Source organism: Carettochelys insculpta, chromosome 4 (assembly GCF_033958435.1).
Source record: "Carettochelys insculpta isolate YL-2023 chromosome 4, ASM3395843v1, whole genome shotgun sequence".
NCBI lineage: Eukaryota > Metazoa > Chordata > Testudines > Carettochelyidae > Carettochelys > Carettochelys insculpta.
Genome location: NC_134140.1, coordinates 25797449 through 25823303, shown reverse-complemented (window position 1 = coordinate 25823303; position 25855 = coordinate 25797449). Strand labels below are relative to the sequence as shown.

The following is a 25855-nucleotide window of genomic DNA, read 5'->3' as shown; positions in this document are numbered from 1 at the left end:
CCAAAATATTTTGCTTCCAAGCATTTTCAAGTGTAAGCATGACAAAAGTGTGTGTGTGTGTGGGGGCTGCTATCTTCCAACTTTTCAAGTAGAGTTTAGGGTACTCCCCCAAGATGTGGGAGACCCAATTTCACTTCCCCATTCTGCAGCAGTGATTTAAATACAGGTCTCCCAGCTAAGTGCTCTAACTAGAAAGCTATAAAGTTGTTCCCTTTTCTGCCTCGTGCTCCAAGTCCATTGAAGTATTTTCTACAAAGTGAACCTGCTTGAACAGGAGAGATGGAGACAGACCTCAGAAGAGCCAATAAATCTGTGGTTGGGGCTGCATTGTATTTTTGTTAACTACACTTTTTTTCTATGACAGAAAAGGGAATGCTACGAGGAACTGGCTGGAGAATGCTTTGATTCTCTTGTCTGTCTGGATGCCATGATGTCTCCAGTATGCCATGGTGTTGTCTAGTGACACAGAAGGAATCAAGACCTATTTATAATATGTGTGTGTGTGTGTGTGTGTGTGTGTGAGGGGAGGGAAGCAAGAGAGGTCAGCAAACACTTTGAAAACACTTGCTCAGGAAAAAAGTGCACACGGCCTCCTGTCTCCAGTTACCTTCTGTAGTATGGCTTAAAGGACCATTCAGTGTGTCTATGTCTACACTACAGTGATCTGTTGACAGAAGTTATTGTTGTTAGTTATCTTCCGACAAAACTTCTGTTGCCAGATAGTGGCCAAACAGCAAATCGGATCAAAAAAGCAATCTGCTGTGTCGCCAGAGAGCAGCCAGACTGACCAGCTGCTCTCTCAACAGAGCAGCCAACCAGAAGCACAGTAGACAGGGCCACCCAGTGACACGGAAGCCCTGGCTGTTGACAAAGGGCTGCGCAGACTGTCCACACAATTTTTTTGTCGACAGATGCTGTGAAGAAAGGCATTCTGCATTGTGGGGGAGAGGCAGATGGCTGTCAACAAATGTGCCATGTTCTGTCGATTTACTGTCAACAGAACACATTTTTAGTGTGGACGCTTTGCAAGTTTTGTCAACAAAACTGGTGTTTTGTCAACAAAACTACTGTAGACACAGCATGGCTGGTTGGTGTTGAAAGAGGAAATAATGCACAAAACCTGCTGGACCTTGTGTTGGTGCTTCCCATTAATATTCCTCTCTCTCTTTCTCTCTCTTGCTCTCCTTCTGCAGAGAACGCTTGCTCTAAAGCCTACTGACATCGATGGAAAAACCCATTGTTTCTGATGGGTTTCAGATCAGGCCCCAAAAGTAAGAGTGGCTGGGTCCCAAAAGCATAAAATAAAGTAAGAGTGGCTGGGTCCTTAAAGCATAAAATAGAGTGTGGTGTGAGATTAAAAACCACCCCTTCTTCTCAGCAAACAAGACAGGACATCAGAGTGAAAATGCTCTTCCCACCTCACCAGCACCAGGTGGGACATCTGAACAAAAGCATGGCTGCTGCTACTAGTGCATGAATCTATTTAGGCTTGACACTTAAGTACAAACTACAGAGGAAAAGTTACTGGAAGTCTCTGTGCTATCTTTTTTTCATCAGGTTTCGTCTTTTTTCCTGTTATGCCTGCAAGCCTCAGATTTGTCAGCTCTTGCTTAGCATGAAGGCATGCCTCACACAGGCTGTTGTCTTTAGTTTTTCTCTAGCAGTTCACATTTCAGACTTGTCATGAGCAATTTCGGATTTTTCATCTTCCTGCCAGATCAGTGCATGTGTCTGCAAGTTCCAGTAAATCTTGTACAAAACATGGCTCCACAAATCAAGATATTCAGCAAGTAGGGTCTAAAATGAAACCAATTTCATAGTCATAAGATAGGGCCAGTTCCTCAGTTAAATTTTTAATGTAAACTTTTAAATAGCAGAACTGCACTTGATCAATATCAATGGTCTTTCTTAGAAAAAGATTCACTGTTTTACATTAAAAGCAGAATTAATCTCTACTCTTTGCAGAAGACTCATCGCATGCTAAAGCCTGTTCAGTTAAGCAATCTGCTCTGTCGACAGAGAGCAGCCAAACTGCCTGCCCTCTGTCGAGAGAACGGCTGAATGGAAGCTCTGCAAACAGGGCTGCCCGGTGAACTGGAAGACCTCTCTGTGGAGAGAAGTGTCTATACTGCACTTCTGGTGACAGAACTCGGTTGACAGAAGTATTATTTCTCAAAATTTGGCTGTGTCCACACTAGTTGCACCTGTTGACAGAAGTACAGGGAAATGTGGACAGAACCTCCGCCCACAGCTTGCGTCCACACACAATTTGCTCTGTTGACAGAGAATTGCCAGACTGCACTGCCCTCTGGTGCCAGAAAGAGGAAAGAGGAATGGCAGCTCGGCAAAGGGCTGCCCGGCAACCAGAAGTCTTCCAGAGTCTCAAAAATAACCCAGATGTTATAATCAAACCAGCTGACAAAGGGGGTGCTGTTGTTATCATGAATAGGTCAGACTATGAACAGGAGGCAGGCAGACAACTCTCCAACACTAAATTTTACAGATCTCTCTCCTCTGATCCCACTTTGGAATTCCAAAAGAAATTACAACAACTACTGAAGGAACTCCCTGCTGCTACTCGGGACCTTATTCACTCAGACACATCATCTGAGCCGCAACCTGGATTATTCTATTTACTTCTCAAAATCGACAAACCTGGAAACTCCAGACTCCCTATCATTTTGGGTATTGGCGCCCTTACCACCGGACTATCCAGTTATGTGGACTCCCTCCTCAAATCCTGTGCCACCAACACTCCCAGCTATCTCCAAGATACCACTGATTTCCTGAGGAAATTACAAAACATCGGAAAAGTTCCTGACAACACCATCCTTGCCACCATGGATGTAGAGGCTCTGTACACTAATATTCCACATGAAGACGGATTACAAGCAATCAGCAATACCATCCCTCATGTCACCACAGCCAATCTGGTGTCTGACCTCTGTAACTTTTTTCTCACCAATAATTATTTCTGATTTGGGGACAATTTATGCATCCAGATTAGTGGAACTGCTGTGGGCACCTGCTTGGCCCCACAGCAAGCTAATATATTTATGACTGACCTGGAACAATGATTCCCCAGCTCTCGTCCCCTATTACCCCTCCTCTACTTACGATACATCAATGACATCTTTATGATTTGGACCATGGTATAGAGACTCTAGAAGAATTCCACAGAGACTTTAACAATCTGCACCCCACCATCAACTTACGCCTTGACTACTCCACGCGAGAGATACATTTCCTGGACACTACAGTACAAATCAAGGATGGCCCGATCAGTACCGCACTCTACCAGAAACCCACTGATCTCTATACTTACCTACACACTTCTAGTTTCCATCCTGCACACACAACTAGATCCATTGTTTACAGTCAAACCCTTAGGGACAATCACATTTGCTCTGATCCTATGGACAGAGACTGAAAACTACAAGATCTCTACCAAATATTCATAAACCTGAATTACCCACCGGGAGAAATAAAAAAAAAAACAAATTGACAGGGCCAGACGAATACGCAGAGACCAGCTACTTCAAGATAGGCCCAAAAAAGCCAATAACAGAACACCACTGGTCATTACCTACAGCCCCCAACTCAAACCACTGCAATGCATTATTAAAGAGCTACAACCTATCCTTAATCAGGATGCCACACTCCAGAAGGCCCTAGGTGACAGGCCTGTTCTCTCCTACAGACAACCTCCCACCCTTATGAGGATTCTCACCAACAACCACAGTCTATACGGCAGGAACACCAGTCCTGGAACTTTTCCTTGCAACAAGGCCCACTGCCAACTTTGTCCACATATCTATTCTGGTGATACCACCACTGGACCTAACCAGGTTATTCACAGAATCATGGGCACATTCTCGTGTTCCTCAACTAACATCATATATGCCACTTTAATGGAGTGGGCCATTCTGTTAATGACCTGAAAGTCTGTGTTTTACTGAAGAGGAATTTTTCACAGCAGTTTGGAAAGAGAGGCTGCTGAACTCTCTTTTATATTCAAATTTGACACATTAACACGTGATTTGAATCAGGACAGCAATTTTCTAGCTCATTATAGGGGCTCTTTTACATACTTTGCTTTATTTAATTCTTGCCCCCCCCGCCCCTTCTTCCCCTCTGCTCTCTGATTTACTCACCTTGATAATATTTTTCTGATTTGTCAACCTTGATTACTATTTTTGGTTCTGTGTGCGTTAAATATTGAGTCTGTTCTGGTATGGCTATGGCCTGAAGAAGTGGGTCTGTCCCACAAAAGCTCATCACCCAGTAAATTATTTTGTTAGTCTTTAAAGTGCTACTAGACTGCTTCTTTGTTCTGTCAACAGTGTATGCCTCAAATTTTTGAGGGGTAATACTGTTGAGGCAAATGCAGACTCTGTTGACAAAACGCTTTAAGTGTGTAGACAGTCCCTGAGTTATGTCGACAGAAGTCCCCTTTTGACGACAAAAATCTCTAGTGTAGACGCAACCTTAGTGGAGCCAGGGTCTATGAAACATGGTTGCATGTGTTTATAGGAATTTTCACAAACCTTTCTTATTTCAGTTCATTTGGGTACAAAATTCCTAATGTTCTACTTAAAGTTCTGTGTTTATGTAAACTAACTGAGTTCTCTCTCTCTCTCTCTCTCTCTCTCTCTCTCTCACACACACACACACACACACACACACACATTTCATTGACAGATTCATGAATCCTGGCCAACTTTCAGACTTCTAATGAAGTCCCAAGCCAAGTGGCTATGAAACATTGTTACCGAAGTGTCAAATGCTTCCAGAGAAGTGGTTGATGCAAATGTCGGAAGGTGATGCTGCAGGATGCAAGCTTTAGAAGTAGTTTAATTGTGGCAGCGATAGGACAGCATACACAGGGAGAGGGTACCAGAGATGATCTGGGTTCTATTCCTGGCTCTGCCACTGAACTTTTGTATGACCTTGGGCAAGCCACTTTCCCTTTCTGTGCATCTGTGTTCCCCTCCCGTTGTTTGTCTTGTCTCTTTAGATCACAAATCTTGCTCTTCTGGCAGATGGTCCAGATTCTGTGTTTGTTTATGGTTAGTGTGCCAAGGTAGAGAGTCATCTGTATAGTCCTGGTGTGAAATACACACTCACTGCTGCCAGGATATTTTTTACACAGAGGTCTAGCAGGAAATGTGACCTGTATATCATAATTAAATATTTAATTCCTTTTTTTTAGTGCCAAATGGTCACAGTCATCACTGTCTGTCTGAAAAATCTGCTCCCCTTTAGGCTTTGCTGCTCACACCCTTTGTTTCTCTTCCTTCCCCATTGCATTTCCCTATTTCTCCTCCTTTCGCAGCAATTCCACTCACCCAGCTGCATTGCTCCTTTCCACTTAGCTGGTCAGGAGGAAGTAGTTTAATCTTGACACTCAAGTGGATTTTAGAGCAGCGTGAGGGGGGTGTCCACACCCACAGTAGCATAGAAAGGGCTAATGAGGCTAAAAAGAGGCCAATCCAGCAGATAGGCCATGGATGAGAGGATATAGCTGCCTTAATTAGTCCCCTGAATGATGGTGGAGTGTGGCTGAGAACGAACAGGTGGGCCTAGTTTTAAATCAGCAGCAGAAAGGGGCTGAATTGAAAAAAGTTTGCTGTCACTTCCTGGACAGGAAGGAGGGCCAAGCTACCCACTGATGGGAGAGGCCAGAGGAAAAGGCTCAGGGAAAGGGCAGTGAGGTTTAAGACAGAGCTGATCTTGACCTGGGCATGCTGAGAGTCACTGAACCAAATTCTAAATCCGGTCTATGAAGGAAACCATTTTAAGCCAGCACCTTGACTGCTGATTAAAGCATCCCAGAGCTGGAGCCCAGAGTAGAGAGCAGGCCTGGATTCCCCTATTAGCCCCTTGGGAAGCAGCAGGTTTTGATGCTAAATGCAAAGTCTACCAGAGGCGCTTTGTCTGGAAAGACTTTGCTATTCCTGCAAGAGGAAAACACACTTTCTTGGTCAGAGGTCCAAGCCATGAAGGGAGCACTCTGAGAGAAGCAGAGTGAAGAAGAGAGAGCAGGGCATGTGCATTAGCATCAGAAAGGAGCCTGAGACCTGGAATTAGCTTAAAGAAACATGCCATTATTGCCATCACATCAGAGCAGCGAGAATGGCCAGGGTTAATAATGATGTAGTGTTAAGTGTTTGCTGTAGTCACATTGGTATTCGATAAAGGAAAGAGAAACATGCTCCCATGGCAAGGTTTTATGTCACAGGATTGTATAGACTTGCACCCCAATTCAGCGGAGCACTGAAGTCCATTTCTAAATGATGCACTGAACAGGAATGAACGTAGGAAAATATTCTGCTGACTCAGGGTCAGAATCTCCGGCTCCTGCCATTCACCTGCAAATAACTATCTCAGAAAGGCTTGGCTTGCTTGCTAAGTGAGCCATATTCATGGAGAATCAGGATACAGTAATGCCTTGGCTGTTCCTTCCTCTGTAGAACAGCAACAGTTACAAGAACACAAGTGTTCCTGTTAACGGGTTTAAATTTCAAGGGATGTTTAGGTTGGACACGAGGAACATTTTTCTAATGGCCGGGGTAGTTAAGCTCTGGAACAAATTGCCTGGAGCGATTGTAGAATTTCCATCATTGGTAGTTTTTAAGAACAGGTTAGACAAACATATGTTAGCAATGGTCTAGTTAATACTCAGTCCTTTCTTGAGAGGAAGGAATTGGACTAGATGACCTGTTGAGATCCCTTCTCGTCCTATAATTCTTATTCTATTATCCAGGCAATCTGATACCTAAGGGCTTTGAGAGGTGCTATGGATTTTCTCTTTTCTTCTCACTTTATAATTGCTTGGGAGAGGTGATGACATAAACTTAATGATCCCTACTCTGTCTCTGAAGAACAGAATCCTCCCATTAGGAAGCACTGCTAGGACAATCTGAAAAGGGTGATAAAAGGAAAAGACAGAGGCAAGGCCATCTGAGATAAAAGCCAGAAGCATGCCCTTAGAGAGATATTACTAGCATGTAAAGTGACTCTTACAAAAGGGTAAGGAAATTATCAAGCAAAGGAACATACGTCTCTCGAAATGCTGTCAGAAAACAGACCACTCTTTTGTGTCAAAATCTGGCATGAGTGAAACTCTTAGAACCCATGTGATCGTAAACAATAGAAACTGTTACAGGGGAAACCATGATTCCCCCACAGCAAATGTATTATAAATAATGTCTCTCTTTCCTGTTTATAAGAGACAAAAGCCTTTCTGGTGATGGCTATTTAAAAGTGGGCTGTTCTGAAATTTGCCAAATGAAGAAGTCAGAGAAGGGCCTCTAAAAGGGAGACTTGCGTAGAGCCAATTAGAAAATCTGTTCCTCCATTATGAAAAATTGAAACATTTCTAAACTTCTTCACTAACTCTGTTTTACTCTGCATATCAAGAAAAACTTTGGCCCTGTGACGCAGTTCATTGGGCTGTGGAATAGCTTACCAGAGAAAGGTAATGGAAATTGCGTAATTTGGTTACCCTAAAGTAATTACAGTGAATTTAGAAAGAGCACTTTTGAAATAAATTGCTGCTTGGCATGAGCAAAGGTATCAGACTCTTGAGACTTCTAGGGCTTTATCTTTAAAAACTTTAGGAGATATACTATTGCTCCTATCCTGTGATTTCAGAGAAGTAATCCTAATATGGTTTTGTAACCTTTAGCGTGTGTGACATAATAGGTCTTTGCCACTCAAAATTTCTATCATTGTTTGAATTTGGAAGGGTGCATTGAAATGATTGTTTAAAAAAAAGCTCATAATAGTGAGCTCATTGCTATGAAGTCTGGATGGTTTTGTTTCTTCATTAGAACTCAGACATCCTACTAGGACATAAATTTAATTTGGAAACAGTCTACCTTATACTCCAGATTTACAATGGCAAAACTTAGCCAATTGCCCCGTCTATTACTGTGATCTCCTTCCAAGTAGCCATTACGATCTTCAGCATGTGTGTTATCAATGTATTTTAGTTTTCCAGTACCAGGGCCTGACTTGGCTGTTGGAGTGTTTGTTTCAAAATCAATGAAGTAAATGAGAAAAAAAAAATTACCCAGCGAGTTTTTGAGCTACACTCTGGCTATGGTTCCAAAAATCATAAATCGGTGGAAGGTTGAAAAGCAAAGTGTAGGGAAGTGCCAAGAACTTTGATTGTAAAATGAGCAGAAATATGATGAGAGTAACTAGTCCAACATTAGTTCAGTGAAGCCTGGAGTTTTGTTTTTGTTTTAAATGGTCTGAGTTAGGGTTGCTAATGTGGCTGTTTTCAGAGTAATTGTGAGACTCTGTTTTTCATAATAATTGGTCAGTTTCAATGGCCATTCTATTTCAGAAATATTCTCTTTAGTGGAGCTCAAAGGCTGGGGCTAAAACCATGTTTTTTAGAGTGAAGATGTGAACTTAGATGACAAATCAACCTGTTCCCCCCCCAAATAAGTGTTGAGGTCCTGTTTGTAACATCTCCTCAGTGGAATTTATCTCCAACAGCTCAAAGGTGAGACTGTGTTTGTCATCATATGCTTGAGCAGTGGTGGGAGAGGGTATGGAAAGCCTCCCCCGTCCTGACACAGATCACAGAAGGGCAAAACTGTAATCCCTGCACTTCAGGGAGCCCAGGGTTTGCTTCCTCCCTAATCTTAAGGGAACTGGAAAGGGAGGAAAGCAGGATCATAACTTGCTTCCCTCAGTCACCAGCTAGCAGATCTAACTGGCTGTACCGGGGGAAATAATGTATGCTTTTAGCTTCTATATGCTCAGGAGGTCTGCAGCGCTGAAACATCCCATAAGGCAAAGCAGCTTTGAATCAACCCACACTATGTCCTATGCTCAGTGGCACAACATGAACCATCAGGACTTCTTATATCTCTAATTTGTTGGGTCAGCTCTTGCAATGGTTTGAGCTCCTGAGTTCAGTGGGTGCAGAAGATGCTCTGCAGCTTTTGCCCACCTTTCCCAGATGTCAGGTTTTCCCTCTACAACAGAAGGCAGAAGAAACAAACTACCAGGACACCTGAAAGAGGTCCCAGTGAAAATAGATCTCCACGTTCTGCAGATTGGCCTGTAAGAGAAACAATTGTCAGCCACTGAGACTGAAACCAGCATTTGTTTTCTTTTACTGTGGCAAACTGTTGCATAATCCAATAGCCTAGGTATTTGTAATTTGTGATATGTTTTAAGAGATCTTCTGATGGGCCATTCTTGATCCTGTGTTCTCTCTGCAGCAACAGACTGGTGTGTTACATAAAAAGAAATGATTAGGCATTCAGAGACAAGATAAAAATCTAACTCTAATCCCATGAGAAGAGCTGCTTGTCTATGTCTCTCTCCATCTGCCACTTCTTCCATACTCACAACTTTCCTTAAGCCTACTTGTTCTCACATTCACACTAGCTGGTCCCCTGTGATTTCATGGAGTTACATAGGTGAGGCAGGGGAGAACCAGGTCCTTACTGTCCAGTTAAGCTCACTGCTAGACTGCAGGCAGCCAAAGCCTTGGGTTGTTGTCTCCAAAAGTCTGAGTGCTCCTGTCAGCTTTTGACTTGGAACAGCAATGTTTCAGCTAAATGTTGTGCATTTCTAGACTGCCTGCCAGAGCTTCCTGTGGCTATTTCTCCTCTTTCTAGAGATCTGAGACTATTTGAAAGCTGCTGCTAAAATTTGTATGCTGTTCACCGAGAAGTCAAATGAGTTAAGTGTTTTCTACCAGGACCATTAGGTCCTAAACTCACATGAGCTGCATGAATCCACTGGGACTGCTATGTCTGACTGGGAACATGTAACCTATGGGCTGAGAGAGATATTTGATAAAGAGTAGAACATTTGAAATCAGGTTTGGCATGTGAAACTGAATCACTGTTGTAAACCAAACTTTTGCAGAAATGTAGCTTTGACCCCAGGGACACTAGCTTCAATGCAACATTAATCAGCCCCAGTGCGATGGGAAAAACAGTAGATGTCTGTGAATAACCAGACTGATATTCCTCCCGCATGAGGGGGGGATAGGTAAAGGTAATAAGGATAACACAAGACCATTCTACTCCGAGCTTTGCCATTAACTTGCCATGTGACCTCAGGCAAGTCACTTATGCCACAACACCTACAGTTAGGCCCATAAAACCATATTTAACTTGTTAAACCAGCAGCATCATATGTGTCTAAAGAACAAAATTTTCAAACTTAGGACTTGTCTTTCCTTGGCCGTGTCTACACGCGCCAAAAACTTCGAAATGGCCATCCAAATGTCCATTTCGAAGTTTACAAATGAAGTGCTGACATACATATTCAACACCTCATTAGCATGCGGGCGGCTACGGCACTTCGAAATTGTCACGGCTCGCCGCTGCGCGGCTCGTCCAGACAGGGCTCCTTTTTGAAAGGACCCCAGCTACTTCGAAGTCCCCTTATTCCTATGAGCAGATGGGAATAAGGGGACTTCGAAGTAGCCGGGGTCCTTTCGAAAAGGAGCCCCGTCTGGATGTGCCACGGGGTGGTGAGCCACAGCAATTTTGAAGTGCTGTGGCCGCCCGCATGCTAATCAGGCGCTGAATATGTATGTCAGCGCTTCATTAGTAAACTTTGAAATGGACATTTACATGGCCATTTCAAAGCTTTTGGCTAGTGTAGACATAGCCCTTGTGTAGTGGAGTGAGTGCTTTCTACTGTGAAGAAAAGGTTAAGACAGGCTAGACGGAGCATGTGCAGCTCCCCTAGCCAATGGGTGAAGGGTTGCTGGGGGGAGCCAATCACAGGGCAGCTTTCTGGAGCCGTCTAGCATATAAAGAGATGCTCCAGCAGAGTTCAGTCAGTTAGGTCCTGGCCAGGGAAGGGGTAGGACCAGCTCCCAGGTAGGCATAGCATAGCATAGCATAGCATAGCATAGCATAGCAGCAGCAGCAGCAGCAGCAGCAGCAGCAGCAGCAGGGCTGGATGGGCTAACGGGGGCTAGGGAGGGGCTCCAGCCTGATGCTTGCAGATGGCTGGCCCCACAACAGAGACCACAAAGGTCCAATGGAACCATGGAGGAAGTAGCCCAGGGAGCAAGGAAGTATAGGGGAGAGGAGAGCAGGACCAGGCTGTTGCCAGAGGGTCCCTAGGCTGAGACTCAGAGCAGTGGGTGGGCCTGAAACTGCAGCCTGCCCTTGATATGAAGGGTTTGACAAAGGCTGCAGTGTGCCACAGTGGTAGGTGCCCTGGAATGAGCCAGGACTGCTGAATCACCTGGAAGGGGGCAAGGGATTACCAGAGCAAACACTGCTGAGGGCAGTGTCCTGAAGAGGCTGCCACAAGCTAGAGTGCAATGTGGGTTCAGGCCTGATTGCGCAAAGGGAGTAGCGGTTGGCAAGTAACCAGTCAGATGGAAGTGCCCTGCTTAGGAAAACCAGCTAAATCCTGGCCCAACCAGCAGGAAGCACCTTGGCAGTGAGTTGACCCTATTACACCTTGGAATTTACAGTAGCATATCTACATTGCTCAGCAGTGTTAAAAACAACATCTCTAGGTGATGTAGTTAAGCCATCCTTTCCTGCCAGCACAGTAAGCACTAGGGCAATAGAAGAATTCTCCCAATTTACCACCTCTGTAGGATTACCTACACTGACAGCAGAATTCCTCCCATCGTGGGTAGTGTTTACACTGAAGTGCTACCACTGTAGCACAAGTGTAAACAAGCCTTCTGGTGACAAGCCCTCTGCAGCTTTTTCTTAACTCTGAGGTACTGTGAGGTACAACTAACTGTGTGTAATGCACTCTGAGATCTCTCTGCCTAGCTACTTACCTGGTTTTTGTACCATACTGATGAAAGGGTCTATCTATGTGAAAAGTAGTAGTTTATGTAGAAAAAGATGGCTGAAAAAGCTTAAGATAATTATGCTTGTCAGTGAATTTTCTTGAGTAGTGTATGTATCTGTGGCTCTCCTGTAATGATTAGAATCAGACCATTTGCATAACTTCACTCTCAGCATGAATCTTTCAGCAATATGTTTTTTTAATTCTATTTTAGAGTAAATCAAAGAAGGTGGAGGAAAACCACTGTCCCCCACCTTCTGGCATGCAAAGGAAAGCATTACTTCAGGGCTTTAGCTGAGTGAACAAGATAACACAACGTTCTCACATTGCCTTTTCTCTTCCTTCCACCTGTCCTAGATGAGGAATGGGCAGGACATACCATTTCAAGATGCCTGGCATGCAGAGCACTAGGGAATAATTTAGACAGTCATCATTAATCAGGAAGGTTAGGTAACAAATATGATGCTACACAAAAGCTTTTTACATTCCCAGCATCTGTAAAATAAAACTTACTTTGCCTGGGTTGCTTTTGAAAAGGAAGTGGATGGTGTAGTCTGTGCCAACCTTTAGTTATGCTAAACAAAGAGTAATAGCATCCAACACCGACTGCAACTGATTGCTGGTGAGCAATGTGCGCATTTGTACATCATTGCACAAGGTCAAGCTTTTTATTTAAAAGTGCCTAAAGTCAGGCTGCTAACTTAGTAGTTTTCAGAGGACGCAAGAGTTCCTAGCATGGTAGTTGGAGGTAGCGTCATTTACGCCATCTGGCACTATGTTCCTGTCAGCTCTTCAGGATCATCAAAGATCCCTTGAATGGTAGGAACTTCTCTGTAGCCAAAAATCTCTTCTCTCCCATGCTGTTGTATTATGTGATGCTGAATGCCACTTCATGGCCCCATTCAGCTAAATGAAATGGTGCATGTACGATGTATGGTAAGCTCCTTGGGACAGGGATTGTCTTTGTTCTGTTTTGAACAAAACAATGCTGTCTATAAACGAGTCTTGTAGGTGCTACCGTAATGCTAATAAAGCACAAAGCACTTTGTGCTCCTTCAGGATAAAAGGTTTTGTATAAATAAAACTCTATTATAGACTCATAAGGTTCAAGATATGGCATCCTACCGCCATGTCTAGAAAACATGAAGGTGACACTGCTTACATCCCTGCATGGGTTGGGTGCCTGTCCTGAGTACATGTAATAGTGTGTTCCATTTTAATGTCATATTTCAACTCTTGCCCTCTGCAAGAGGGAACAGGAAAATTCCTTCTAAAAAGGTGGCCTTGAATTGTTCTTCAATGCTCTTTATGCCTTACTAACAGCATAGTGCCAGCTTGTTATGGGGCTGCACTGCAGAAAGGGTCAGTGAGTAGGCCCCTCCCCTAGAACACTGGGCATGGTCCGCTCCTGAAGGCATGTCGCAGAGTGCTTGTACCACTGCATTCGTAAAGGGCTCAAGGGGAATTGTGCTGTCAGTGTGGTGGCATCTCCCAACCCACACGAAAAAAGCTGGCAGAGCCTTTGTTATTTGTATTGCAGCAGCTCCATGGTGCGGGGTCTGATTGTACGGCACCTGGGACAAACCCAGAATACAAAGATGATATGACAAAATAATAAAAAGGTGCCACAGAACACTGTGCCAATCCTTTACACTTACGTATTCCTTAAAATAGTGAATTCACTGTCACCCTCACCAGAGTATGGGGAGGGAGGGATGGATATCTCAGTGGTTAGAGCTTTGGCCTTGTAAATCTGGGCTTGTGAGTTTAACCCTTGAGGAGGACTTTCAGGGTCTAGGGCAAGTTAGAAAAAAAATGTCAGTGGTGGTGCTTGATCCTGCTGTGAGGGCAGGGGACTGGACTCAATGATCTCTCAAGATCACTCCCAGCTCTGTGTGATACATGTGATTCAGCTGAACTTCACAGAAGAGGAAACTGAGGCAGTAGAGCTATGCAGAGTGGCCACCATGGTTCAGTTGCTTTAATGAGTAAGCCCTAACTCTATAAATGGGGGTCAGGATTACATATAACAGGAGAGCCCTCTTCCTCCTTCTGTGGTGTCTACTCAGTAAATGAGACAAAATATGCCTTTTACAAAATAGCACCTCCCTCTGCTGGGATTGTTCCCAAGTGTAAGGTGAATTTAATCCTTGTAATAGCATGGTCTTAGAGCATTTGTAGTATATTCTATGAAATATATAGCTTCTACAGTACGACTTACGACTCTGATCCAAAGTCAAATCAATGAAGAACTCCCATTGACATCAGTGTACATTGGATCAGGCCCCATTACAGTGGGAGCAGTTACTATTTGGGGACTGTTTTCCCCTGCTTTGCTGAGAGAATCGTTACACTTGGAGCTGTGGTTGTGATTCCTAGCTGGCATAGACGTTCTCAAGCTAGCTCTCCTTGAGTTAGGGTGCTAAAAATGATAGCACAGGCAGCAGTGAGCAGCAGCACCAAGCAGATGCTTCGTGTACATACCCGAGGGTTCAAGCAGATTAGTACATGGCATGGCTACCCAGGGCCACCCCTTGCTGCTACTCTACTATTTTATGGTGCTAGATTAAGGATAGCTTAAGCATGCCTAAGCAAGCTAGGGATCACAACAGCGATCTTTTGAAAGACGTTCTTCTGGAAGTTCTCTTCCAAAAAATCTTCTTTCAAAAGAGCACATCCACACACAGAGACAGAGAGAGCACAGACCACGCCCTTGAGAGAACAGCCCAGAGACTGAAAAATCTGGTGCCACGAGGACCGCTCTTTCCAAAAAAGGAGCATCTACACATGCTGTTCTTTTAAAAGAAGCTTTTGGAAAAAGGCACTGTTCTTCATCTGGGAGAGGAAGAGGGCCGCCAGGAAAAGTGCTGAGATTTCAGCTCGAAAGAGCACATTTTGTGTGTAGACCTTCCATGGGTTCTTTTGGAAAAGGCCTGGTTTTTTTTTTTCCAAAACAACTTGCTGGTGTAGATGCAGCCGTGGATAGAATATTTTCTGCATATGTTAGCAAACATCAGCTCTAACATATGGGAGGGGAGGTGGTCCAGATTCTTCAAAACAGACATGTTAGTAATGTAAACTTTTGTTCTATGCACAGAGCATATATCTGGTCTGCTTTATGAGAGCAAATAAAACAAATACAGTAAACTCTTTCATATCTGGCAGTCATGAGACTGGGAGGTTGCCAGATATTCAAATACTCTGGATACTAGAGAGGTATATTTAGCAATGCATAACACTAAACAAAAACAAGATTGGATATTAAGAAACAAATGCATGCAGAGTGCTTTATTTGCCAACAAGAGTAGTACTGTACACTGTAAACTGTATTTGCTGCATTTATTTGTATTTACTTTCACTAGACTATACTTATGGAAAATGTAACTAAAATTAACTTACGGTTAAATATGCCGGTTATTGAGAGTTCCAGATGATAGAATGCCAGATATGAAAGAGTTTACTGTATGACCCCATTCTGCACTACATATAAAATAAATATGTAAGGGAGGAATTCTCTTAATTTTCCTGCTTGTTTGGACTCAAAACAATCATTGTAAAAACTAATCTAAGCACATTCTCTTTTGAGACATACCAAGTAACGGATGTCTAGACATACACATTTGTTTAAAAGACTTTTTATTTGCTTTATTTTCAGAGCTTATGGGTTTCTGAAAACCATATTTTTCTAAAAACTAAATAAAACCATAAAAGCCATTACTAGTATTACCAAGGATGTGGGATTTTCTTGCGTCTTTTAACATGGGCACAGGCAGAGAGAGGCTAAGAAAATATGTTTTCATGAGATCATGATCTTATTCTGTGGAGGACACTTACAAGTTCTGAGTTTCTCGATTAGAAAGATAGCAGCAGTTCCCTCAACGTTTTAATTCCTCTGGCTGACTGGCAAAGCAGTTTAGAGCAGTAATTTAGAGATTCTGCTCACTGTGAGTGTAAGGGGAGAATGTAAGTAAGTCCAAGAGTTTTGGCAAGTAAACATGGTGTCTGTTTGAGTCTGCATTGAGCCACTTACTACTACCACCCTAGAAAGTATTTTTTTGGTGGAGGGGGACAGCAATGTGTATATAATCATAGTGGTTAAATATTTACAAAGTAATCTTCAAGGCTGTATTCTTGGAGCATTAGCAAAGCATTTGAAAAAGCTAAATCATGCCCTTGTATTTTCTCTGCCCAGAGAAGTCATACACACAGGGAACGGAGACTATGGTGATATATAGTCACTTAAATATTGTGTTTGGACAAAGTAATACCAAAAGACATTGTAATAAAATCAGTTAAAACACACCAGCATCTCTACTCTAGCAATGTTTATTTAATTGAAATTTCATACAGGTGAATTTGTTCTTTGTTCTACATCCAGCACATCCCCATCTGATTAATGGAACACAGTTTGTTACCTCCAGTTGTCTCGTATCCAAATAAAAAATAAGGCTATTGTTTCTACCCATTTATTGTAGAGGAGGTGGATGGGTTTTCAATTGCGTCCAGCATTGGCCTAGCCCTTGGCATTGAGCCTAGTGGATGGGGAGTTAGACAAACCTCACACACTTTAGAAAACCCTGCCCTATGGGAGGGTGGTTCAAACGGGAACAGAGGAAGAGAACTGGGAATGAAACTGATGGGTGCATTTTTCAAAACACAAAATGTTGCCCTCCTTTCCTGCCTTTCCCCCCATCCCTGGGTCACAGACCAGCTGTAATTAGAACTAAGTGTAAAGGAGAGAAACTAAGTAAAGGAAGCAGCAATAACATGATTCAAACAAAGCTTCTCTCCAGTGGAGAAAACTGACAAGGGTGACAAGGAGCAGGAGAACACACAACATTACTAAAGATGGGCAGTGTTCTTATGTCTTCTCCATGGGCATCCCCAGCCACATCCTGTTTCCTATGCCCATAGCTATGCCAGGGCATCATCTAACGGGGAGTTGCTGCACGCTGAGGGGATCCAGGATAATCTAGCCCCAGGATTTCTTACCTTTTCCAATTAATCTTGACAAGTGAATGGGCAGATTTTTCCATGGTTCGGCATCTTCTTGGTCATTGCATTCTGGTGCAAACTAAACACAGCATCTGAAGAAGTGAGTTAACTCACGAAAGCTCATGCTCTAAACTTTTCTGTTAGTCTATAAGGTGCCACAGGACACTTGGTTGCTAAACACAGATTGGTACTAATCCAACTGAGTGGCATTTCGCACTTACTTTGCACTCATGCAAAACACTTACTTGGGCTGCGCAGCAGCTGAAAGTGAGGCCCAGCGTATCTCCCTGATTCTCATCCAGTCCTTGCTCTTTTCCCCTCCACTAATTCTGGGAGAACCCTTCACATGGACTTGAAAAGACTGTATGTTGTACAGGTGTCTGTGCATCTTTCACGTGATGCAAGAAGGACCCATAAATGGAGGGATCTTCTTACCCTGGGGTGATCTGGGCCACTGAATGTTGCTGTGAAATGTAAGTGTGAGCTTTGCTGTATGCATTCCATTACAGATGGCATCTGAGACATTATGAAGTCTGAGTTGAAACCAGTGGGAATTGATCTTAGTGGGAAAGCACTTTGAAGATCAGGTAGAAGTGATTCTGGGAATAAAATAAACACTAAGGAGAGCCAGACAAGCTGTTAAAATCCAATTTAGAATGCCTGGTGTCAGTACTACCCAGCAACTTCTCCCAGCTCATGCAGGAGTACGCTGTATTTGCATGGGAGAAATGAACCATTCCTGTATGTAGGAGATTGTAGCATGGCCTTCAAGGCACTCATGAAAATTAATAAATGCTGAAATCATTAGCCAGACAAAAGCAACAATTTTGTTCAGTCTCCACTTCTAGGGCCTTCTTCAAAGGGTCTTTTGTGCTGGTACTAAGTATAGGAATGGCAACAGACTAGACTTCCCTTGCAAATGCAATAAGCCTAAAGAGGAGGGAAGCCAATGGTGGTGGTGGGGAATGGGAATCATGTGGGAGAAGCCAGCGGATAGGGCTCAGCTGAAATGGAGAGGGGAAATCCCCCACTTGCACTGCCTTCTGGTCCGATCCTGTGGTCTGGCTCAACCAGTGGGTGTGTACATCTGCCATTGCTGGGACATCAGCTGATGCAGCTGGCAGGTGAGGGAGGCGATGGGGGTGGGTGCTTGCTGAATGGCCTTGTGGGGTCTGAGGAATCTGAACCAGTGGTGTGAGGGAGGGGTTTAGCAGCTTTTGTTTGTGCTTGACAAATGGAAAGGGAGGGAGTGGGTACTCCCATCCCTGAGGGAGACTATCTCCGCGTGCATGAAAGACCACATACTGTATGCCCACTTAATTCGGGTAAATTCAGTGTTACCTGGAGCCCAGAATGCCTTGCATTATCCCCTGCACCACTCAAGCCCTACTGGTACTTATTACAGTGAACTGCTGCATCTACCTGCTGTAGGGGATTCCTTGTCTCCCAATGCTTTTGCCCAAACTGGACTGGCCACTGCCTCTGCTGCTAGCTGTGAACCTCAGGCAGTGCTGGATTTAGACCTCACACACCTGAGGCACAGCATCTTCAGCTCCACTCCCCCCTGCACCACCAGCCTTCGTGCTTTCTGTACTTTTAACTTTTAAGCTCCCCTAGAATGCTGGTGCTCTTATAGGCATGTGCCCACTGTGCCTCAAGGGAAATCTGGGCCAGTCTTCAGGACATCTAAGCTACTGGGATGTCTTTAGGCCTTTTCCAGTTCTTATCAGCGGTGTGTCTGGACTATGGATCAAACATTCTCCTCTGCCCTTTCCTCATCCCTTAACACTGCATTGTGTCTGTACTGTCCAGTGACACATCAGGCTGCATTGAAGGGTAAGTCCAGGTCTTCCCAAAGTGGCGGGGTTCCCCCTCCACCCAGGATTGGCTATTATTATCCTGGGCTTTGTTGTCTTGCCTTGCAAGGCCCTTAATAGTTCCCCAGCAGTTCTTGATAAACCAAATGTCCAGGTACTCGGACACTTAATTGTAGATGAGTGTTCTTCTTGCAGAGTTCAGCTGTGACTTGATTTCTTGGTTGCCCCAGAGTGACACTAATACTTGTGCTCAGCTTGGCCCATTGCCAGCCTGTTAATAGTTTTCTTCTGAGACACACTTTTCGCTAACAGAGTTGACCTCAGGTTAATGCTTTTGAAAAAGTTGAGGCTAGCAAATTGCTTACAAATGAGTTCAAAGGGATGTGTAGAACTTTCAGTACAGGGAAGTGGCTTGAGCAGAAAACACACTAGACAACCCAACCTAACATTCTCCAGTGTGCTGTGGTATGGCTGGAGAAGGACTATTTGTACCACTAGGGCTGTTAAGTCAACACCTTAATCCACACTGGCAGTGCATCAGTGGAAGATGGTAAGGTGGAGAACCTTGTTGGAAAGGCAACTGCTTTGTGTGGATGTCTGTTAGGAATAATCTGGACAATGCATGTGGACACGGGTCTGTGTTCCAGGCCTGGCAGGGGAATGAAATGGCGGTTATCCCATTGTATTTATCTAGTGTAGACAAGGCCTTAACATCTTACAGATGCCTTTCCGTAGGGAGATTTGCAGATCATACACAAATTGGAAGAGGCAGAGATCAGAATATGATGGTGAAGGGGTACCCCATAACTCTCATTCTGCTTGTTTTACATTTTTAAGTTGGTGTTTTCACTGGCCCTTAATTCCATACAGTCTGCCAGGATAGTCAAGGGCTATGGGGGCTCTTGTGATGGTTTTCAACCAAGTCTCATATTCAGAATATATGGGACTGTTGTGATGTAAATAACACACAGTCCCCACACCGGAACAGACTCAAGGGGAAACTTATTCTTCGAGCAAAGGAGTTAGCCTTTTTTGCTTTTGGCAATATACATTTTACTGGAATTCTGAAGCTCATTTTGATTTCTGTAGGCATATTTTGTTTCTGCTCAGATCTTCTTTAATCTATATGGTAATTTTTGATTTCTACTTCAGTACTTTGCCTTTCACCTGAAAATATCACATCATTTGAATTAAACTCAGAGCACTTGTATAAAGTAGGTAAATATTATTATACTAATTTTAGAGATGGGTAAAATGAGGCCCAGAGAAACTGTATTGACTTGTCTAAGGTCTTCCAGAGACCTCTGGTGGAACATTATGTAGGTGTCCTGACTCCAGTTCCTTTCTCTAAACAATAAAATATTCTCCCTTTGCTGAAGCTAATCCAATAGCTGCAACCCATCTCCCTAAGAACTCCAAGCATGATTGTGCCGCATCTCATGAGCAGCCATAAGGTGATCCAGCTTTGTGGAGCAGCAGCTATTGATATGTAAATCTGTAAGAGGCAGCTGGAGAGTTCTACTGGACCTTCTTTGCTGAGCAGAACTTAGCGCTGCTTGCTGCAGATGGGACCAGACTATAGGTTCGGTGGTATTGGGTAAGCCCAAAACCACATATCTGCACTTTCCTGCCCCCCCCCACCAAATCCTTTTTAAAAAGATATTTGGTTTTTTTTCAGTTGCCTGCTGACTCTGGAACCATGAATGATAAAGGATCAAAGCTTTTCACTTTCACCATGAAGGCTAGCAACTTCTGTGGATTTTTAAATTAAAGTTGAGAGTCTCGCAATCACATGACTCCAGGAGCTGAGGCTTGCAGAAAACTCCAGAATTAAAGTCATGAGAATTGGTGACAGTGGAGAACAACACACCAACCACCAGCATCAGGAAGGAGGAACCAGCAGCACCGGCTAAAGGAAGGAGCCATCTATGCATACAGTTGCTACTTCCATGGGGCTCAGAAGAGCTTCTTCTAGGTGTATCCCCAGGAGCTACAAGGTTGGGGTGGGGGAGGGGCTCACTACTTGTAAACACTTCATGGAGTTTCCAGTCTTGTTGTTCATTACATCCAAAAATGTATTATATTTCCAAGACTCAATTATCACTCAAAGTTCTGAATAAGCTTCCTAAACTCACCAAGCTAGATTTTCATAATGCAGAAACTGAATTAAAATGAATATTCACTAGTAGTAGTAGTAAAGTTACCACTTAAAAATGGAAGTTTCCTAAAGTGTGAAACACATTTTGATGACATTTCTAAACATAGCTTCATCCTGCAGGCATGGAAATGCTTGTTTTTCTATGTGAACAAAGGCAGCTCATGCTGAAAAAATGCCTAAGTTATAGTGATTGTGAAAAAGACCTTGAGGAGTGACATCTTTCAATGTGTGCATGAAATGGACATGATGTGATGCTGATATCTCTGGGTAGAAGGGTTTTTTTTTAAAAATGTTTTTTCATTCAGCTTCCATTACGCAAAATGTTATCTTCCTTACATACATAGTTGATGCTAAAAATGATCAGTATACATGTATATAAACCATACAAGTACAGAGATGTCTGTAAGTACAGACTAACTCTTCTACCAAAAAGTAGACACTAGCAAGCCTACCTTTAGTGAGAGAGGAGCCACTAGGTTAGTATACAAATTGAAGGTTTTTCTTTGTATGAATGTAGTTATTCATGAACAAGTAACAAACCCAGCATCTACTTTCTGATCAAATAAAACCATGTCTAATTTGGTTAAACTGAAACATCAAATGCCAAAGGACTAACATGCTTTCTAGCCATAGTTTTGCTAGCAGATTGAGAGGTATGTAAGGCATGCAGACCATTTCCTGCCAAGGATGAGAAACATGGGTAGGTCTGAGATAAGCGTGCTCGTGTGCTTGCAAAGAACAAAGTTGTTCATGCCATAGTTGATTGCATTTTTGGGAGGGGCTCTTGGGTTCCCTTAAACCATCTCAGGCACTTCCTGTGGTCTCACTTGCTCTTAACTCTGAACGACAGAGGGATCAGTAGAAGACAGGACAGGGTTTTCCAGAGCATCACAATCGTCCGTAAGGAACACTAAGTCCTGGGGAAATAAAAGCAATGATCAGTGTTATAAAGGGGCAGTGAGGAGGCAGAAGGCAGAGGAAAATATGGGGCAGCTTAGGGCCTGATCCGACTGCACTGAAGTCAGTGGTAGTTGGATCCGGCTGGAAGTGGATGTAATAGTAGTAATATACGTTCCTTGACATACCCTCCTGCAGAAGGAGATCATGATGGTGTACAGGCTCCGGATCTTTTCCTTCAGAGCACTCACTTGCGGCACTCTTTGGCACACAGGGTACCCCACAAAGATGCGGAGTTTTGCCAACACACAATAATTCTGTAAGTCAGGGGAAAAGGGATTTGCAAAACTCTTTGGCTGCAGTTTGGGGTGCACAATTGAGCCACTATGCTCAAATATACCTCTTCCTGGGAACCCACAACTCCCAGCTCTGTCTGTGTATGTGTGTTTTTAAACAAACAAATATTACACAAACGCCAATCAGCATTTCATTAGAGGGTTGTCTGCTCCAGCTTTGCTAACTGCATAACCACTTCAGTTTTGGCTTTCATAGTTTGATACCATCACCGGCTTTCTATGTGCTTTAATAGAGGATAATGCCAGCTTAACCTTCTGGCATCAGTAAAAGTATATGCAGGAGAATCTGGTTTATTCTTTCAATAGAAGTGCCTTAGTTTGTTACAATATACCGTAACCAGGACCTGTCTGTCATGATTTGTCTCTGCCCAATGGACAGTGGGGTAAGGGTAAAGAGGAAGTTTGTTCATAGTGCTTTACGTTTCCAAAATACTTCACAAACTTAACTAATTTCACCATGTCCCTGTAAAGCAGGCAAATAACTTATTACTATGCCCATTTTGAGCAGGGAAACTGAAGCCCTGATATTCAATTACTTGCACTTTGCCATGAAGTTGGTAGAACAAGAGGAGTTCTTGGGCCCTATACCGACTTCTTAGCTAATTCTATCTCTAACAAAATGTCTGGCTTTCCCCGGCTGTTTGTGAAGAACGGATATCATGGCATTTTCTACCTACTTAGCACCCAAACTTGTCAACACCACCTTGGTGGGGGATGGACATGCCTTTCTTGTTATGACTGCCAATCTTACGCCTCTTATAGAAAACATTCAGGCTGTGTCTACACGGGCACAAGTCTTCGAAATAGCCGTATTTCGAAGATTACTAATGAGGCACTGAATTGAATATTCAGTGCCTCATTAGCATTAGGATGCTTCTGGCCACGGTGCTTCGAAAGCACCACTTTTGAAAGTGCATGGCTCGGTGCAGCTACACGGGGCTCCTTTTCGAAAGGACCTCACCTTTCAAAATCCCCTTATCCCGCTCACTGATCGGAATGAGGGGATTTCGAAAGGTGCGGGGTCCTTTCGAAAAGGAGCCCCATGTAGCTGCGCCGAGCCACGCCCTTTCTAAAGTGGCGCTTTCAAAGTGCTGCAGCTGGAAGTGTCCTAATGCTAATGAGGTGCTGAATATTCAAGTCAGCACCTCATTAGTAATCTTCTAAATACGGCTATTTCGAAGATTTGTGCCCATGTAGACACAGCCTCAGAGAGCTCAAGAAGTGACAATGGATTAAAAAGAGAAATTCAGCCCCGCACTTCTCCACTTTAATTAATTAAAAGAGCAATTTCTAAGAGCTAGACATGCCACACCTGGAACAAAGACAATATGATCCTGGTTCTGCTTTTGACTCTCTAGTCTCATGCATTCTTGTACAGACACTACTTGCTATTAAAAGTCCATCACAACAAATACATATATAAATGTTAGTTCCTTAATCATTTCCAAAATTTTAAACAAGGAAAATGTCAGAAAAAATCCTTTTAAATGAAGATTCTAGAGTGCTGCTTTTCATAGTTTCTCTGTAGTTAAGCTTTCAGAAAGCAGTTTCAATCCATGTTCAATGTATCTCCCAAACTTGCACTCTTTTCATTAGTCTTTTAATTCGTTATTGTAGAGAAAGAATAGTGTAAACTTACATGTATGTCTAAGTAGAGCTTGGGCAGCATTTCCACACAGGGGTGCTGTGTAAAGAAGAGAGACCATTGCAAATTTCTTTTCTTAAAGGAGATTTATTTAAAAAAAAACAATCTAAGTCACGTAGATGCTGGGTTTTAGATGAACTCACCACAGGTTGAGTCTTCTGTAAATTCTTAAATGATGCCATGATTTCTTTGCTCAAAGAGAGAATCCGTGAGTAGCACGTTGGAGGAGCTGAACTAACCAACAGAAACACAGAGAGCAGAACAACCAAACTCAGCAGCATCTTCATTGTGGAGAATATGCCAATAAATACTAATGTTACACAACTACTGATAGGTTTCATGGGAGTCCGTTTTTCAAGTGGACTGCCTCCTTAAATAGGCTCTTGTATGAATGAAAAAAAATGTTTGGGTTTGGTCCAAACAGCAGCTCACTGGTGGTTTTAAATTTCCTGCCAACCTGCAAGCCAAAGCTCCTAGATTTTTCCTGCCCTGGAGCGGCGAAAGAAGGGAAGTGAGGATAACCAAACAAACACAACTGGTGCACTTTGCCCCCTAGAGAAAACAACCCAGGAAATATTTAAAGGATAACACAAATGTGTGTAATATGCAATATAGGTTTACTGTGCAGAACCCCCCCACAAATACTTCAGCACATGCTTCCTTTTAAGCACACAAGTAGTCTTATTGTGTGGCTGCTCACATGCATCAATAAAATCAAGCTTCTCTCAGTCTAAATGCTAACCAAGAGAAAGGCCATATATTGTGGGATGAGTTACAATAGAAGACCATTTTAAATTGCTGTAATGGCACGCATGCTCTGCTTGGTCTTATAGAAGTGGCTGAATTGGGACTCTAGTGTGCTTTATTTTGATTATAGTCAGAATTCTATTGTCTAAATATTCAATATTTTGAGATTAAAAGGAAAATATATTTCATAACAAACTTCCCAACATTGGACCGGATTCATGTGCACATTCTTTTTATGGTAAATGAATACTGTACCTTTTTTACTTTAAATTTTGCCTAAAGTCATAGGTCAAAGAGTTTCCTATCTGATCCTTTGTGGAGATACACTCCATCTTTCATGTCCATAGACACATTTAGTTGGGTTGGTCCTATCTAGAGCTTGGGGTTGGACTAAATGACCTCCTGAGGTCTCTTCCAACCCCGATCTTTTGTGATTCTAGGAGACAGTTCAGGAGTACTGAGAAAAAGATTCCAAAGAGAATAGGGACAAGAACACACCCTGGCTTCACATAACTTTTCATCTCCAGGCTGCTCAAAGTTGACCCATCACACTGGATGTCTGCTATTATGTTGTTGTGGACTGAATGCATAAAACTTAATGGGCTTGGTGTACTTCCTACCTTTCTAGTTTTGCAAATAGAGCTGCTCTGCTGACTATGTTTCATGCTTGGGTTAGGTCCACAATGGCAGAGTACAATGGCCAGTTTTGCTCTCTTCACTTTTCCTGGAGTTGATGCAGAGAAATATCATGTCTACGTCTGATCTTCCAGCCCTGGTTCAGTGTATACATGATTTGCCAGCTGTTGTGGGCACACTAAAATGACTTTTGGGAAAGCTTATCCTGCTGCATTTAGCAGTGAAATACTCCTGTGCTTGCTGCAGTTGTCCTTTTCACCTTTATAGTTATATATAGTGGTGATATTTGCATCCATCTCTCTTGTAGTACCTCAGCCTCTCTCCAGCATTTAAGTAGCAACTAATGAAGATAGGGTAGTAGGCTGTCTTTCCTGCACTTGATGATTTGTGTTGGGATGCCATCTTTCCAGGAGCCTTGCCACTTGATAGCAAAACAATGGCCTTGCTTAGCATTTCTACAGTGGGCTGCACATCTAACTTTGGAATGACCTGCAGAGTTGGTATTTGGGCCAGTGATTTACCGGTGATGTTTCTTTCCTGCGTGGATAGTTCTGAATAGGGTTCAAATCCTAGAAATCAGCTGCTTGCTTTTATCTGTCATGATGTTTTTGTTGACAGCAAGGCATAGAGCTATCTTCAGGCCATCACACCTGACTTCGAGGCTGCCTGTGTCTGAAGCCGTCTGTATCTCTTCACCAAGCTTCTCTGAAGTCAAAAAGTTGCTAATCAGGGAACTTCTATTTATTGATGATGCTGCCTTCATAGTTCACGATAAAGATCTACTACAAGAATTCAT

At 43.1% G+C, this 25855-nt stretch overlaps 1 protein-coding gene across 1 annotated transcript; it reads right to left on the bottom strand.

Annotated features, from left to right (window-relative positions):
• Nucleotides 1-21611: 21611 nt before the first annotated feature.
• On the bottom strand, nucleotides 21612-23963 carry CYTL1 (cytokine like 1). Its single transcript, XM_074991722.1, has 4 exons — nucleotides 23820-23963; nucleotides 23671-23715; nucleotides 21864-21992; nucleotides 21612-21695 (listed from the first exon to the last, which is right to left on the bottom strand). Exons 1-4 carry the CDS (start codon nucleotides 23961-23963, stop codon nucleotides 21612-21614), a joined length of 402 nt encoding a protein of 133 aa, XP_074847823.1.
• Between the last annotated feature and the right edge of the window lie 1892 nt (nucleotides 23964-25855).